At 37.2% G+C, this 18615-nt stretch overlaps 1 protein-coding gene across 1 annotated transcript; it reads left to right on the forward strand.

Annotated features, from left to right (window-relative positions):
- Positions 1-2347: 2347 nt before the first annotated feature.
- Positions 2348-15752, forward strand: LOC149933693 (uncharacterized). Its single transcript, XM_090155820.1, has 3 exons — positions 2348-2940; positions 6361-6609; positions 15082-15752. Exons 1-3 carry the CDS (start codon positions 2373-2375, stop codon positions 15297-15299), a joined length of 1035 nt encoding a protein of 344 aa, XP_090011946.1. The 5' UTR covers positions 2348-2372; the 3' UTR covers positions 15300-15752.
- Positions 15753-18615: the final 2863 nt, after the last annotated feature.

Below are 18615 nucleotides of genomic sequence, written 5' to 3' on the forward strand. Positions count from 1 at the left end.
TCGTTCACATAAACTAGAAACAGGATAGGACCCAATATAGTTCCCTGAGGGATACAAATGATAGTGGACAAGGGTCGCTGCACGTATTTTTTAACTTTACAATAGTCGAACGGTCATCCAGATAACTTATAAATCAATTTAAGGGTAAACCACGAACTCCACAATTTTCTAATTTTTTATCATTATGGGAAGTGATACCGAATCAAACGCCTTTTTCAGGTCTAAGAAAATACTTATAGTTTTTTTAGATTTATCTAAGGAATTATAAATTGGGTTTTGATGTATTTCTCAAATAATTTAGCGACATTTGAGATTAAAGAAATTGGTCTATAATTTTCAACTTTATCCCTTTTCCCATGTTTAAAAATCGGTATAATAATAGACCTCTTAAAAGCGTCAGGAAAAATACCACATCTTATGGACAAATTTAATATGTACGAAAGAGGGACCGATATTTGGTTTTTTAGCCATTTTAAAGTTTTAACTCCAATGTTATCTGGGCCGTTTGATTTAGTAGAAGTAACTAAATTATATCAATTTGAGATCATCCAGACACTTAATTCTGGTAACCTTTACATTATCGTCTTGGCGTAGAAAGATTTTTCCATTATTTGCCCATACATTTTGTAATTTTTAGATTTTTCCAATTGTTTTGTTTCATACAGTAGCTTTTTATTAGTCGGGGTTAGTTGATCAATTAATATATATTTCAGAATTTTTTAGTACTTTATCAATATCATTTGCTTTAAGGTCTACAGGCTATAGTATAGGCTAGAGTACAGGCTATAATTCTGAAAGTAGTCAGTAAACAGTTATTACATTACGACTTTAACCTGAAGGCTGAGAAGATACGAGTCGCTGGCGATATATTTTCAAGCGACTAATTCAACAAATGATATTTCAACTAAGCAAAACATGAAAAGTTTTGGTATTTACAGCGCGATAGGATACTAAACATAGACCAACAGTGCAGCTGGATGGTAAACAAGGTAATGTTAAAATTTTCTGCCAGAAATAACCCTTTTGTCAAAGCAAAAAGGCTTCATAATGAATATTTAAATCATGACAATCCTCGCAAATGGGAAATCTGTGCAAACGGAAAACTGCGCTAACGGGAAAACCGCGAAAACGAGAAAAACTGCGCAAATGGTAATTTGCGCAATTGACAAACTGCGCAACTGGGGAGTTGCAAAAATGGCAATTCTGCAAATGGGTTGAAATGGGAAACGCACAAATTGAAAAGTGCGTAAACGGAAACTGCGCAGATGGGAAGTGCGCAAACGGGAAAACCGCGCAAACGGGAAAAACTGCACAAATGGTAATTTGTGCAATTGGCAAACTGCGCAAATGTGGAGCTGCGTAAATGGCAATTCCGCAAATGGAAAAGTGCGTAAACGGAAACTGTGCAGATGGGAAGTGTACAAATGGAAACTCCGCAATTGGACCTAAACCGTGCTAATAACTCCCCCGCCCGACTTACTTACACTCCTGTCACGCCCCCGCCCCGCTTACTTATATTCCCGGTCACTCCCCTGCCCCACTTACTAATACTCTGGTCACTCCCCCGCCCCACTTACTTACCCTCCCGGTCACTCCCCCGCCCCACTTACTTACACTCAAGTCACTCCCCCGCCCCACTTACTTACACTCAAGTCACTCCCCCGCCCCACTTACTTACACTCAAGTCACTCCCCCGCCCCACTTACTTACACACCCGGTCACTCCCCCGCCACGCTTACTTACACACCCGGTCACTCCCTCACCCCACTTACTTACACTCCGGTCACTCCCCCGCCCCACTTACTTACACACCCGGTCACTCCCCCGCCACACTTACTTACACTCCGATCACTCCCCCGCCCCACTTACTTACACACTCGGTCACTCCCCCGCCACACTTACTTACAAACCTGCTCACTCCCTCACCCCACTTACTTACACTTCGGTCACTCCCCCGCCACGCTTACTTACACACCCGGTCACTCCCTCACCTCACTTACTTACACTCCGGTCACTCCCTCATCCAACTTACTTACACTCCCGATGACTCTCACACCCCAATTAATTAACCTGCTACTGACAGTTTAGTATACGAGAAATACAATCTTAAAGTTTGAGTATCGGCAATGTGAACACGTCTCGCTGCACAACTTTCAATGTTACTAAAATTTCGGTTTTTTTTCCCAGAAGATGATGATGAAGTAACGATTGTTGAGGAAATCAATCCATCCAGTAGCGCTAGGATGAACACGCAACCAAATGAAGCCCATCCTGGGTCTTCATCAGCCTGGGAATCCACCTCCTGCGGAAGATCTGGAGTACATTCTTTGCAAGTATCGGGAGACGATGATAAAAAGACTCAACCTCAATCAATGGAACCTCCCGAAGGATTTGCTTGCGCACCGGACAAAGCGCGTGACATCTCAAAAGTGCGTCTTTCAAATATCTGCGAGCGACCAAAGCTAGTTACGAAGTCTGGCGACCCGCAAACCACGAATATCGTTCCTCCAGCCAAGTCGTTCATCGATAATATGGCACCGCCCGCGTTAAATCCCCAAAAGATGCAACCCCAATTAACAACCAATTCCGCGGGGGCTTCAGTCAGTCCTCGAGTCGAAAATGTGTATTTGCATCCATTAATTCCGTTGAACTTCGCTCGTCCCTTTTCCCACGGTTGGCTTCGACAGATTTCGTTTCGCAAATGTGCCGCTACTAAAAAATTTGACGTATACTATCTGAGTCCGGAACCAGACCGAATACGTTTTCGTTCCATCGTCTTCGTAACTGATTATCTCCGAAAGAACCAAATATTGAACGTCGACATTGAGGACTTCACTTTCAAAGAAATGTATATTTCTAGACCACCCTGGGAAATATCCGCCAATGGCCGATCGATAGCATCCGAAAGTGGTCACCCGAATCCATCCACCTCCGCTGCTGGTAAGTAGATATCAATTGACATGTTGTTGTTTATAAAGATACAAGAATTTCATAAGTTGATTGATAGTATTACAACATTTTCGTCATTTAGTGGGAAATTGGTTATAATTGCATATAATTTAACCTTGAAAATGTTAGGTTTAAACAATTGATAAAATACCAAATTAATTTCCTTTTTGCGCAGATTAAATTAACTAAATTTTTTCTAGCAACGAAATACCGAAGCAAAGCAAGCTTTTTAGCCTGGTTTATCTAAGATTCTAATCGTTATATGGTCCACCTCTAGTTGCTCTTACGTGTTTTTTGGTAGTACAGATGGATAATAGAATTTGTCGAGCGGCATAATATAGATACACTTTGCGTAGTAACGTTTTACTAAGGAAATTGATAGAATCTCAATAGAATTAAGTTAATGCCACGCGGAATGAATAGCACTAAAAGCGTTTAAGAAAGCTTTTTAATGTTTTAAATTCTCGAGTTTTTTCTTAAAATTTCGGTAAAATGATGAATATATTTAACGCGGGCGTACTGGTAATTTTTCGTAGGTTAGACTCGCGTATGATAAACTTGGATCTCAAATACCTGTGGAATACATGCGAATTTCCAAAACTCGGGCTTCGTCAGAACACGGGTCTTAGGTAGCTAGCTTTGGCCCAAATGTTTTAGAACTACTCGAAATTAACCAAAGTTAAAGTAAGATTGGTAACTAATTCGCTTTTGCACAAATTTACTTTCGAAAACCATCAAATCACCAAACAAAAGGACTTCCAAACTTAAATTTTTGGGCTAGTACGCAATTTCAAAACTATCCAATACGGCAGAAGTGCCCACTGAAATAGGTCTCGCTACGGTTTGGAAGTAACTACGTGTAACTTACAAAGGTTTCGCTATTTAAGTCGGTAATAATTAAGTCTATCTCGCTTCACTTCAATTACTGATCAGACTTTAACAGTTTTAGCCTGAAATATTGTTTCGTAAGTTGGGTTCTTTTACAATTACTTGACTGAATACCTTAATCGCAAGAATAAATGCTCAATAAAGCGAGACGAAGCTCGCGATAATTCTTTTCGTATTAAAATATTATAAGTAGTACGCTTTCTTGTACTTACGTTTCTTTATTTCTTATCGACTTGAATTTTATCAATTTTAAATTAGCATAATTCAACTATGTTCAACAGCCATGACTGATGAAAAATATTTTCCGGATTTTTACAAAATTTAAAAATTTCCCAGTAGCGACATCGTGTGTCGGATAGTATTGTTACCTCTCCTATGGGCGCGCGCTCTCAAAACCTTGCACGAAATTTTAACCTTACGGGAATAGGAAGAATCTAAACACTCTCTGCTTAAACTTAAGAAGAGGAGACGTCTCTTAAGGGTAAAATATAACGCCAATTAATGGGCACGCTACACTTCACTGACTTCAGTGTGTTCCGGGTGTCTCGCATTTGGCTAGCGATGGCTGCAAAAGATGTCTAGGGGTACGATTTAGGTCTCGAGAAGAAAGAACATTCATTTGAAAAGTTGCAAAACTTTATGAATTATTTATATAGTATAAACAAATAACATTTGAGGGGAAAATTCTGCAGAGGTTAAAAGTGGGGAAATTATAAACCGGGTATTTACAAAATTAACATTAAGAAGAGAAAAAAACATGAAATGAATAGTTAGAACATACATCTCGATATTTTAAAGGGCGACAGTTTCAAACTGATCGCCCAACAAGGCTATAGTCTGCTCAGCAATAAATAAATAAATAAAACAATACTTAAGCATGAAGCAGTTCTTGGGTCCAGTTTCGCTCCATAGAGACGGATGACCTGCACATTAGGTGGCCGCTTGAAAGACCCGCACCCGCCACGGATTACACCCTCGAACCCTCAATTTTACGTTCTATATTAACTTCGTATTTATTGTGTGATACGACAAAGGCTTAAAGCCATTTCGAGAACCGGACCTTTTTACCGAGAACCGAGTCTTGAAAAAATAGACACATTTATAAGTATTCGTACGATCTTGCTTCGGCTTAGAAAAACGAGCCAGCTCTCCGTGCTTGCAACGCCAAGAACTTGATACACTCTCCTTCGACTCCGAAGAAGCAGGGCTTATTAAGTGGAGTCCCAAAACACAATCTTGGGTCCCCGGATGTGCGGCTTTAAACAATCCTTTTAGTTTAATTTTCAAAACCCAATCGGGTAAAAGGGGATGACCCTTAAACGTCACTCGCGTGGGGGTCCGCCCCGAACACGTGTCTTGTTTACCTTTATTAAAACGTCGCGCACATACCCACTACGGGCGGTTAAAAATAACAAACTTCTAAAGTAACAAAGCCCAAACGCCAAAAATACGCTATTTTTATGGGCTCTACCCGAAAGGAATGGCCCCACCTGGTTAATGGCTACAAATAATCGAAAGCCTGGTTAAAATACGTGTTTCACACAAACGAAATTGCCAAGATCGAATCCGTCAGATCAAAATGAGAATGGCAAACATACCTTCACAACAAACAGCAACCATTAATATAAATATAAATGAGCTTAATTGGCAACTAACTTTTGGACAACTCTTTTTGAACAAGAAGGTCTTTCCTCCTACTACGGGTGCTCGTTAAAGTGGGGCTACATTATAAGAAATTGGTTTTTGTTTTAAAGCGTTTTAACACCAATTGTACATTTTTTGATGAGTCTAAATTTTACTCTTTTAGGGGTGTTTTATTACCCACTTTTCAGTGTTTTCAAACCCCGTATTAACATTTTTACAATATATTTCTAAATAAACGGTGTAAGAAATGAGATTTGAAACACTTTTTAAACATTCTTCCCAGTTTGTGACACAAAATATTTCCAATAAGAATCACGCCTCTAGAAGTGTAAATACGTTCTTTTTAAGAAATAAAACACACTTTAAAAAGTGTTAATGCGCAATTTATATCTTTTAAAAACCCCCTCTCTCATTCTTCGGCTAGCCAAAGAAGCCGACTACTGTACAAACTCAAGTCCAACCAAACCAACAAGGCACGACACATTTTAAAGGTGCTGATTTTTTCGTCAAGGCCGATTTTAATTTTTTAAGGGTGAAAATGCCCTGACGGCCCTTTTTTCTGGCATTGCTTTTAGCTAAAATGAGATGTCCTATATAAAGAGTGTCTTGAATTCATGTTCATTGTTAATTCTTTCTAGCAAAATGCGGTATCGGCTGTAGTGAAGGGTCCTATTTTCATTAGTGACATTGTAGTCAAGTTGGAGACTAATTTCTGTGAATCTATTGTCATTTGAACATACTTTGATGCTCTATTTTTTTTGGTTTTTGGTTTTTATTGTTTGGTATTTATTGTTTTCTGGTTTATGGTTTATTTACTTTATGGTTTTTAGGTTTGTGGTTATTATGATGTATGGTTAATATTTTTTATGGTTTATTTAGTTGGAACGGGACCGAAAAGGAGACGACGCCTGCACACGCCGCAACGGTGTTATCATTGCGACTTAAGCTTCGACGTGTTAAAGGACTTCGTCCAACACTGCCGAAATGAACACGGCGACCATAAACCTTTCAAGTGTGGTTTGTGCCCTTTTTCATCTAATCTTAAAGGCACCCTGAAATCGCACCGACATACTGGACGATCGATAGCATCCGAAAGTGGTCACCCGAATCCATCCACCTCCACTGCTGGTAAGTAGATATCAATCAATGGTAATGGGGCAACTGCGCAGTTCCCATTTGCACAGTTCCTATTACCGAATAGGCAATTTCACGGTTTTCCATTTGCTTAGTATCCCATTTCCGCAGTTTTCCAATAACGTGTTTTTCACTGGCGCATTTTTCATATGCGCAGTTTTCCATTTGCGCGGTTTCCCAATGGGGCTGTTTTCCATTTGCGCAGGTTTTTCAATTCCGTGACTTCTCACGACTTAAATATTCTACAATAAGCCTATATACCGTGAAAGAGGTTTTTTCTGGCAGATAATTTAAAAAATACCTTTGTTTACCATCCAAGTGCGTTGCTGGTGTATTTTTAATTACCGGTCACGCTGTAAATACCAATAATTTTTAAGTTTTTCTAAGTGTAAATATCGTTTGTTGAATTATTCTGTTAGGAATATATCTTAAGGCAAATCCTAGCTTCTCAGAATTAGGGCTAAGACAAACATGTAATATCTGCAACGCTGACGGAATTATTCTGGCTCTCGCTATGAAAACGTTTTCTTTGTTTGTTAAAGAACATAGACTTAGGCAAGACTATTTTTTATTAGTTTTAGCTTACTTTAGCGTTGGTTCAGCTTATTAAGCATTTTTGGTTTTAAAATTTTACAATGTTAGCGAATGCCTACCACACAAAAAGTTCATTTTTCAAAATATTTCTATTTAAATTTAGTGGATGTCACAAAAACCCTTTTCCAAACAATTGCAATTTAAATTTAGTGCCTGCACAAAAAATATCATTTTTTCTAAATATTTCTATTCAAATTTTGGTTTGGTTTTGTTAGGTTAGGTTGCTGTTTGACTGGCGATATATTTTCAACTAAGCAAAACATGAACATTTGGGTTATTTACAGCACGACCGGACATGTAGCTGGATGGTAAACAAGGTAATGTTAAAAATTATCTGCCAGAAATAACCCTTTTGTCAAGGAAAAAAGGCTTAATGAATATTTAAGTCATGAAAATCCTCGCAAATGGGAAACCTGCGGAAACGGAAAATCGCACAAATGATAAACCGCGCAATTGAGAAACTGCGCAAACGGAAAACTGCGCTAACGGTAAAACCGCAGAAACGGGAAAAACCGCGCAATTGGACCCAAACCGATATCAATTGACATGTTGTAGTTGATATAGATACAAGAATTTCATAAGTTGATTGATATTCTTACAACATTTTCGTCATTTAGTGGGAAATTGGTTACTGACATTTAATTTATCCTTGAAATTGTTAGGTCAAAACAATTGATAATATTAAATTAATTTTCTTTAAATTAACTAAATTTTTTTCTAGCAACGCAATACCGAAGCAAAGTAAGGGTTTGAGCCTGGTTTATATAAGATTCTAATGGGTATATGGTCCACCTCTAGTTGCTCTTCCGATGACCGAGATCAGTGCTTACTTTGAATAACATCATAAGTTATAAACTTATGATAACATCAATAGCAGTGTAACTGATATAATAGATATCTATAGATTGCCTAAAGGCAATAAACAAACACCACCGATAAGAGTCTTACTTAGAAGTCAGTTCAAAGAGTATACGAGACAACTGGCTAAAACGGTTTAAAATAAAGAAAAACATTTCTAACGTAGATATCGATATAGCATTAAAAAACTACAAAGTTTATATTAATGAACCACTAACACCCCTTAAAAAAATATCTATGAAACCAAACAACTAATAATGCAAAGATTTTCTTAAAAAAAATACGATAACTCCGGTACCTTAAAAATTAAATCCCTTGAAGACCCCAAACCACTTTAATATATTTTGTTAAATGCTTGTTTTCACCAATAAGAGACCTTAATGTTAAAAAATAGTTTGTCATTCTTTGATTACCCTTACTTGGATACGTTAGATACTAATTTTTTATACTTACCTATTCTTCCACAAAAGCCGCTACAATATTTATCTCTCCGAGGGAACTCTGTACCCTAGGAGGGGTTTTACAATTACCGTGTCTGTCAGTCTGGGCTGCGAACGCGTTCGCATTTTCGGAGCAAAGTGTAATCGCTGCGTACGCAGTTTCTTAGAATTGGGGAAAAGGTTTTTCCAAAAGTGCCCTCTTTTTACCTCTCCGAGGGGACAAAGTCCCCTAGGAGGGGTTATACAACGACCGTGTCTGTCGGTGGGTCTGTCTGTCAGGACTGCGAACGCGTTCGCATTTTCGGTGCAAAGTGTAATCACTGCGTACGCAGTTTCTCAAAGGGTTGGCAAAACCACCGTGTGACGGTGAGCGTTAACGGATGCATTTGCGGTTTGGTTTGGATGGTGTTTTTTCGCTCACCGTCGTGACGGTTTGGTGTATTACAGTTTTTGTAATGTTTATGCGTAGGTTGTGAGTGTTGAATTTGTTGTGTTTGTGTTCTGATGGATGTGCATGTTGAGTCTGTTGTGTTTATATGGGCGTTTTCTCTCCAACTTCTTCTTAATGACTTTGGGACGGACCGAGTGCTGAGTGTAATGCTACCTCTCAACGTCCAATGGCAGGGTTTCCACCAGTTGTACACGGTATTCGTCTTAGTATCAATTTGCGATCGCATCGGGCGGGATTTGAACCCGAGACCTCCTGATTGACAGGCGGACGTTCTACCACAGAACCACCGACACTTGTTACGCGTTATTGAAAATTAGACCTTCAGCTTTATCGGAAGCGTAGAGTACGAAATTTTGGTTTAATTGAAATAGAATTGAAATTGAAATTATTGCATCGAAGAAATTCTAATTTAGCGTTTCTCTATTGATTAAAAACAAATGCGCCACCCAGGTTTCGAACCCAGACCATTCGGCTTGGCAGTCGAGCGCTCTACCACAGAACCACCGATAGCTGCTTAGATTCACTGAAATTAAGACACGCATCGTAAGCATAATAGGTAATAAAGTCTTTTTTTATTAATGAATTTATGAAGGCCTAATCTGGTATTTTTTAAAGGTTAAATCTTGTTTTAGCGCAGTCAGCCGAGATTAGAGGGTTAAAGGGTAGACCCTGTGGGTGGTCCACTTTCTTAACGACCTATATATAGTTCTGTTAATTCAAAGGAGATAATTTAACGTTAATTGCTTTAAAAGCTGGCGGTTAGTCAAGTGGCTCTCTGTGCTTTGTTGATGGTAAGGTTTTTGCTTCTTGTAAATACATTTGGTGTGGATATTTGGATATCTACGATTTCTAACGCAGTCAATGATTTCTTGGGTGTGCGAGTCATTATATGATATTGGAAATTGGACGGCATTGGTCTTTTTCATGTGGTATGCGTCACAACGTCAACAGGAAGTGAACGAGTCGTCCACTACCAGATATCTACGGTATCTTCATCAAGGGCGAGTGTTGAAATAAAATGAGCGTTAAAGATGCGGCAAGTATTTCGTAAGCGAGTAATTCCAAAAAGCCTCTGTAGATATTTCTTTCATTAAAATTTGCTTCGTATTATATTTAACTGATAAACTTGTTCTGTAAAAGGGTTTAATTCAATTGTGCATTGTTATAGTACGTCTAACTTACTGTTGTAACTACTTAACTTATGATATTCTGAATAAATTAAAATTGGTCGTTTCGTCTCAATTATTTTAATTATAATAAAAATTTTATACCGGGCGGGATAGAAATGGGTTAATATTTTTAACAAATAACTCTAAATTGCGGAGATATATCTTTAAGGGTTATCTCGAGAAATTAATACCACTAGGGACAATTCTTCCGAGGAGAGGTATATTTTGGCTTGCCAACTTGTTAGTTTTACACGAGCCTAGTACAGGCTAGAGTAAAACTCCCGTAGCCGCCACAGTCCCCGCCGCCGTTCGCAAACACGCCGTTTTCTAACGCCACGGTAGGATTCGCACCGTCCGCAACAACGTCGTTCTCTTACGCCACGGTAGCAGGGGCGTAGGAGACAGGGGGGGCAGGGGGGGTAATGCCCCTCCCTAGAATTTTGCTGGGAGGGGCAACTAATGTTATTGCCCCCTCCAACTTTTTGGTCTGTTGAAATCTTCAAAAGGCTCAAATGCTCATTTTAAACGCATATAAAGCTTATAGAACCACAACTGTGTTTAAATTTCAGTCTTTTCCCGCCAATTCACATAGTAGTAAAAAGTACACATGCACTCGGAGAAGCTACACTCCATTAAAAATTCAAAACCATTCTTTAGACCCCTTTTCGTTTCTCTTTGCCGCCTCCAACTTCTAGAACGTTCCTACGTCCCTGCACGGTAGAATCAAGGATCCTATATGTTAGCATTTTCTTTAGATATAATAATCCTAACCGAAACGTTTCACATCGAGGATATTAATCGTTTTAGTATTGAAGGATATCAAATTACATATTCGGAAGTGTACAAAAATAGGAATGATGGAGTCCTGATTTATGTAAAAAATGATCTTACCTTTTCTGAAAACAATATGATATTGGCATCGTCTACAGTGAAATCAATAGATATAAAATTTGAGAGCAATATTGTATATAGAATTATTGGTTGTTAAAGATCGCCTAACACTAATGTTAATGACTTTCTCTCAGATCTTGAAGAACAGTAACCAAGTATTACTTATTTTCCGAATGTTCTATGAATTGGCGATATCAACATTGATATACTTAACAACACTGAATCTTATGTATCAGAGTACTTAAAGGAAAGGTCCAGGTTGGGTAAAACTTGGGTCTATTTGAAAGATCATGTTTAAATATACTCAAAAATATCAGTCGTAAAATTGTATTTTTTAATGACGAGAAATTAATTTTAAACGAGCGAAATTTACCCGCCAAGCGAGCTGCCATTTTCTTTCGCCTTCTCTCCGCAGACCGCACGCGGAGCAAGCGCGCGCAGGGAACAGAGCGCTGTTATAGCGCGAACAGCGCGTGATAAAAGTCCTAAAACGTCACCGCGAAAGAAAATGGCAGATCGCTTGGCGGGTAAATTTGGCTCGTTTAAAAATTAATTTATCGTCATAAAAAAAGATACAATTTTACGACTGATATTTTTGAGTTTATTTAAACATGATCTTTCAAATAAATCCAAATCTTACACAACCTGAACTTTTCCTTTAAACGTTTTATATGAATATGGTCTAAAACCATGTTTTAATAATCCAAATAGAGTAACGGAATCATGTAAAACCTGTATCGTACATATATTTATTAAGAAACGGAACTCAGAGAAAGATTCTTCACTTATAAATGAAATATCTATTACGGACCATTTCGCAGTGATATTAAAGATTCCAAATCTCCGGAATACTAAACCAGAAAATAGTTCAAACCCTTACCAATATAATTTCCTAGATTATGAACTTCTGATTTATAATATATAAAAGAGTCTTGGAATTATATATTGTCTGAAACCGATTGTAATAGAGAGTCTAAAAATGTTAAAGACATTTTACATAAAAATATAAACATATCAACTAGAGTTAGCACAATTAGATATTCGCATAAAAAACAAACTAAAACCATGGATTACCTCCGCGTTAGTAACGTCAATACGAAAACGTGAAAATATTGCAAAGCAACTTATAAAACAACAATTTAACTTAAAGTTAAAAACCTATTTTAATAATTTTCGAAATAAATTAACGAACCTAATTAGAATTGTTAAATACAATTACTTTAAAAAATAAAATTAAAGAGAGTAAGCAATAAGTAAAAAAATTTGGGAAATTATAAATGAAGCCGCAAATAATGTAAATAACAAAATCGCTATTCATAAAATAAAAAACACGGAGAATGTCTAATTGTAAATGAGAATCCAAAAAACGCTGCGAATATTTTTAATGAGTATTTTGCAACTATTGGTCCTAAATTAGCCCAAAATATAATTGACAGTAGACATTTAGAGGATAATGCTCATATTAACGTAATTAATTCTACTATCCAGAATAAAAACCTATTCTTAACACCAGTTATCTTTCAAGATATAGAAAACATTATTTCTGGCCTAAAAAACTTAAACTCTAGAGGATTCGATAATATTACTATAAAAACATAAAATAAATTAACTGGTTTATATCTCAACCACTTATGCATATCATTAATTTGTCACTGTCGTCCGGTACTTTTCCAGGCGCCTTTAAAAAAGTAGTTATAGTTCCGATTTTCAAATTAGGTGATAAAACAAACATAGAAAGTTATAAACCCATCTCATTGTTAAGTAATTTATCAAAATACTGGAAAAAAATATTAAAAAACAGTTCGTTAAATTTTTAGAATCCACAACGTTTTTTTCTAAGAATCAATATGACTTCAGAGAAAATCTTAGCACAAATGATGCAATATTAGAAGTCACAAAAGAATTATACAATTTTCTTGATGAAAACAAAAAATCTATATTTATATTTTTAGACTTAAAAAAGGCTTTTGATACGGTATCGCATTTCATTTTAATTAATACATTAGACCGGCTGGTATCAGAGGTTTAGTGTTGCAATGGTTCCAAAGCTATCTACGTGATAAAAAAGTAGTTGTCAAAATATTAGACACTTTTAGTGACCCTTGTATACTAAAATATGGAATTCCGCCGGGTACCGTTATTGGACCTGTCCTTTTTGGGTATATATAAATGATTTAAGTAACAAACATGTTGACGGGAAACTAACCTCATTTCCAGACGACACAACTATCTTATTTGAGGGTACTTCATGGTCTGAAGTATTTCAGTAAGCTCAAATAGGTCTAACACAAATATATTTAACATTTTAAATTTACATTTTTTTATCTTAAATATTTCCCAAACTAAATATATTTGTTTTTCCGCTAAGGCCCTGACAAATATCATTGATAAACTAGTTATTCATAGCGACAATTGTATCAAATGTGACATTACGTGTTTAGAAATCGAACGTGTAAACAAGGTAAAATATTTAGGACTGATTATTGATAACGCAATTAAATAAAAAGATCATATACATAATTTATTTAAAAGACTTGGCCTTTGTTTGCATAAATTTTACATTATCCGTGGGTTTTTATCGTTACAATGGCTTAAAATCGTATATTATGCACTTGTTGAGTCAGTTCTATCATTTGGAATTTTAGGATGATGTGGAAAATATAGTACAATATTAAAACCTCTTGAAGTTATTCAAAGAAAAATAATAAGAATTTGTATAAGAGCTGATCGTTTAGGAGCTCGTCATATTTTATATAGCCGATTTAAAGTTTTTTCTGTAAGGCAGTGTTATGTTAAACAAATTTTGATATATACATATATTGTAAAAGATACTATAATTCCCCCCAACAAATATAATACTAGAAATTTAAATGCAGGTAATGTTGAAGGTGAGCGAATGTTAAAAGAAATTGGACAACAACATTCTCAATTTTTAGGTCCTTACATGTATAACAAACTTCATCCAAATGCAAAAAAGTGTACAACCCTATCTACGTTTAAGTTTAAGGTTACAAAGTGGCTTATCGAAACAAACATTCGTGAACTGTAGAAAAAATTATAACTAAACTAAAAAAAATGTATAGCGTCATCTCGGTTCAAAGTGAAATTCATAATCCCTGTTATTAAAATAAATTTATTAAAGTATTAATTAACAAAAAACCCAGCCACGCACAAGCAGACCTTGCTTATGTGGCTTTGGTTTGATGTATTCCGCAAATTGTTATTTTTGTGTTAACATAGAGCATCAATAATAATAATAATAAATAATCAAGAAATACTACGTGTTTTTTGGTGGTACAGAAGGCAAATAGAATTTGTCGAGTGCCATAATATAGATACACTTTGCGTAGTAATGTTTAACGATGGAAATTGATAGAATCTCAATTGAATTAAGTTAATGGCACGCGGAATGAATAGCACTAAAAGCGTTTAAGAAACCTTTTTAATGTTTTAAATTCTCGAGTTTTTTCTTAAAATTTCGGTAAAATGATGAATATATTTAACGCGGGCGTACTGGTAATTTTTCGTAGGTTAGACTCGCGTATGATAAACTTGGTTCTAAAATACCTGTGGAATACATACGAATGTTCAAAATTCGGGCTTCGTCAGAACACGGGTCTGGGGGCCAAATGTTTTAGAGCTACTCGAAATTAACCAAAGTTAAAGTAAGATTGGTAATTATTTCACTGATCAAGTCCGATTTTAATTTTTTTTAAAGGGTAAAAATGCCCTGACGGCCCTTTTTTCTGGCATTGCTTTTAGCTAAAATGAGATGCCCTATATAAAGAGCGTCTTGAATTCATGTTCATTGCTAATGCTTTCTAGCGAAATGCTGTAACGGCTGTAGTGAAGGGTCCTATTTTCATTAGTGACTTTGTAGTCAAGTTGGAGACGGATTTCTGTGAATCTATTGTCATTTGAACAGATTTTTGTGCACTATTTGGCTTTTTGTTTTTTGTTTTTTATTGTTTTATAGTTTATGGTTTTAATTTTTATTTACTTTATGGTTCTTAGGTTTGTGGTTATTATGATTTATGGTTAATGTTTTTTATGGTTTATTTAGTTGGAACGGGACCGAAAAGGAGACGACGCCTGCACACGCCGCAACGGTGTTATCATTGCGACTTAATATTCGACGTGTTAAAGGACTTCGTCGAACACTGCCGAAATGAACACGGTGACCTTAAACCTTTCAAGTGTGGTTTGTGCCCTTTTTCATCTAATCTTAAAGGCACCTTGAAATCGCACCGACTCAGGCATACTGGACACAAACCCTTCTAGTGCACAGTGTGTGGATAAGCGTACCATCAAACGGCAGTGGCGCCACCAGGTGATAGGCTGAGTAGGCTAATTTATTTTCCTACTTTGAAAGGACCCCTAAAAGGATTATTTCCAGTGTGTTTACGTTTAATTTTATTTTAAATATGAATTTAAACTTTTAAATATTTTTATCCAAGCAATATCTTGTAAATGAGCATTGAGATTTTTGTGCTCCTTATATTAACTACTATATATATCTCGGCACGTTTAAAAACCCTAGTGGCGCCACAATCAAACGGACATATCCTACCTTCAGACGTCCTTATAATAATTTGATCTTAAAGGCACCTTTTCTTGATGGACACGAGCTCAAATTGAAGAAAATCGACTGTGAGAGGAGGTCATTTTTACCAAAAAATAATAGCTTTTCATTTTTACTTTTTGGTATTGTTTAGTGAGAGTGCCATTTAAGAGTTGAACGAACGTTTCTTTAAAACTAAGATACTCGTTTGCTTCATGCGAATAAATATCTTTCACGTTGCTGCTGTTTTAATACAACGAAATATTTTTTTAAATCTTTTATATTTAAACAATTTACAGTAATAAGAGACTACCTCTAGTAAAAATAATTTTTATAGCAAGCCTTTTTATGATACGCGCCGCTTGGTCAGAAGCGAACTAAATTGGATTACCGACGAGCAAAATTTTTTCAAAAATTTTGTAAGACTGACTTTTATGACGGTTTGATTATCAATTAGGCCATTAACACTAATTGTCCATTACCGGTTTAGTAGTGGAACAGTATGCAGACTAAAACGATGTGCCTAAATTAAAAAAAAAACAAAATTTAGCTTTGACGCCAATTTGGGCGAATGTGTTTACGGATATCCTTTCGTTTCATTCAACTACTTTTCATTGATTACAATTTAGAATCCTCTACATTAAAAGTTATTTTTTAAGACTTTTGGTTTTTATTTCTAAAAAGCTAATCAGCTATATTGTATTGTAAAGTATTCTACAGATAGTCAGCTATATTGTATTGTAGTGTATATACAGATAGTCAGCTTAATTAGATTGTACTGTATTGTACAATCGTTTTTCCATGTTAGCTTAAATATACTAGTTAAAATAAATAAATTTCATTTAAATATAAGTTGTTTATTTTATCGATTAAAAGTTTGATTTCTGTCATCTGGAACATGGAGGAAGAGAGAGGAGGCTTTATGAATAACCTTTTTACCCCGGGAGCTTGATTCCAACTCCCACAGGGTAGGAGAGTGGGGGCTGACAAAAAAGGGGATCAGCATCCGTCGGTTTTCGTGTCGTCTCACGCGTTCCCTATTTGGCGCCCTCTTTTAGTGTTTAAGCGTACTCGGTGTAATTTCACAACGGGCAACAATTTCAACAAAAATAGAGGGAGCCAACTAGAGAACGCGCAGCCAGGCCGTGAGAGTTGACGGGTGCTGATCCCCTTTTTTGTCAGCCCCCACTCTCCTACCCTGTGGGAGTTGGCATCAAGCTCCCGGGGGAAAAAGGTTATTCATAAAGCCTCCTCTCTCTTCCTCCATGTCTGGAATAATGTTCGTGGAATTCTGCGACCTTAAACTCGTTCTGTTGCCAATAACTGTCAACATTTGATTATTGCCTCTATACCTAATTCGATCTGAAATAAGCGTCATACACGTATAAAAATTTAACTTCTTAATTTTTGGGAATCGTTATGACGTGTTTAATGGGTAATTTGTCTTACAACTGACTAGCTGCGGACTTCAGTATAGGACACGAGGGCCTTGAGTTGTCCCAAAAGAAAACAAGTCGGCCCAGGCCGTAATATTAGTTCCACATCGGTGTATTCGTGTGGGCAAACCCATACACCCTTAGTAGACATAGGTAGGGAAACTAATACAAAAGCTGTTGAGGCCATGTGATTTCCTATCATTAGCTATATAAAATACCATCCTAAGTTGAAGGATTAAAACTTGGGCGCCACCCACCCTCAGGATACCCGGGTGGGCAAACCAATACAAAAGCTGTTGTGGCCATGTGATTTCCTATCGTTAGATAGACGGAAAGTATCAAAGGTGAAATAGGTAAGCAAAACACGACGGACACAATTCTTTTAAATTATTGAAATTAGCGGAAATATGAATTAAAGAAATTCTTAAACTGGGATTCAAATGTGTTCATTTTAGAAAATTTATGTAAAACATTTGGGTAGTTTAGGCACCAAAAGCAAATTGATAAAAAAATACCCATGAATTTATTTTTAGGGCGTATTACAAATTTCGTGGCGTACGATATCGTAACATTCGGTGACTCGCCCTTTAAGGTGGTTGGTCGGAGGGGGCGGAAATTAATGGCACTGCGTGCGCGTCAAAGAGTTCTATCGAATGAGACCACCTTGTTTTTTTCGGTCACACTCCCTTTAAGGGGGTTGGTCGGAGGGGGCGGAAATTAACGGAACTGCGTGCGCGTCAAAGAGTTCTATCGAATGAGACCAACTTGTTTTTTCGGTCACTCTCCCTTTAAGGGGGTTCGTCGGAGGGGGCGGAAATTAACGGCACTGCGTGCGCGTCAAAGAGTTCTATCGAATGAGACCAACTTGTTTTTTCGGTCACTCTCCCTTTAAGGGGGTTGGTCGGAGGGGGGTGGAAATTAACGGCACTGCGTGCGCGTCAAAGAGTTCTGTCGAATGAGACCAACTTGTATTTTTCGGTCACTCTCCCTTTAAGGGGTTTGGTCGGAGGGGCCGGAAATTAACGGCACTGTGTGCACGTCAAAGAGTTCTATCGAATGAGACCAACTGGTTTTTTTCGGTCTCTCTCCCTTTAAGGGGGTTGGTCGGAGGGGGCGGCAATTAACGGCACTGCGTGCGCGTCAAAGAGTTCTATCGAATGATACCAACTTGTTTTTTTCGGTCACTCTCCCTTTAACGGGGTTCGTCGGAGGGGGCGGAAATTAACGGCACTGCCTACGCGTCAAAGAGTTCTATATTGAATGAGATCAACTTGTTTTTTTCGGTCACTCTCCCTTTAAGGGGGCTGGTCGGAGGGGGCGGAAATTAACGGCACGCGTGAGGGGCGGGAAATCTCAGGACCAACTCTATACAAACTATAAAAGTGTTCAAGGCTAAAAGTTCAAGCATAAATTTCAAAGAGGATGGCGTGACCAGCTTGGTAAAGGCGTCGGTTTGCGAGGTTGTGTGGCCAGAACTCTTAGTCCAGGGAAAATAAAATAAAACAAGTTGGCAAGCCAAAATATACCTCTCCTCGGAGGATCTTTTAATTTTCAATGAAGCGTAACTGTATCCGTGGTTCTGCGGTAGAACGCTCACCTG

This window comes from Leiobunum rupestre, chromosome 8 (assembly GCF_980474605.1).
Source record: "Leiobunum rupestre chromosome 8, qqLeiRupe1.1.hap1, whole genome shotgun sequence".
NCBI lineage: Eukaryota > Metazoa > Arthropoda > Arachnida > Opiliones > Sclerosomatidae > Leiobunum > Leiobunum rupestre.

Coding starts and splice junctions, on each gene's coding strand:
- LOC149933693 (XM_090155820.1), top strand. CDS start 2,373: ATGGAACCTCCCGAAGGATTTGCTTGCGCACCGGACAAAGCGCGTGAC. Junction 2,941..6,360: donor TCCATCCACCTCCGCTGCTG/GTAAGTAGATAT, acceptor TGGTTTATTTAG/TTGGAACGGGACCGAAAAGG. Junction 6,610..15,081: donor TCCATCCACCTCCACTGCTG/GTAAGTAGATAT, acceptor TGGTTTATTTAG/TTGGAACGGGACCGAAAAGG.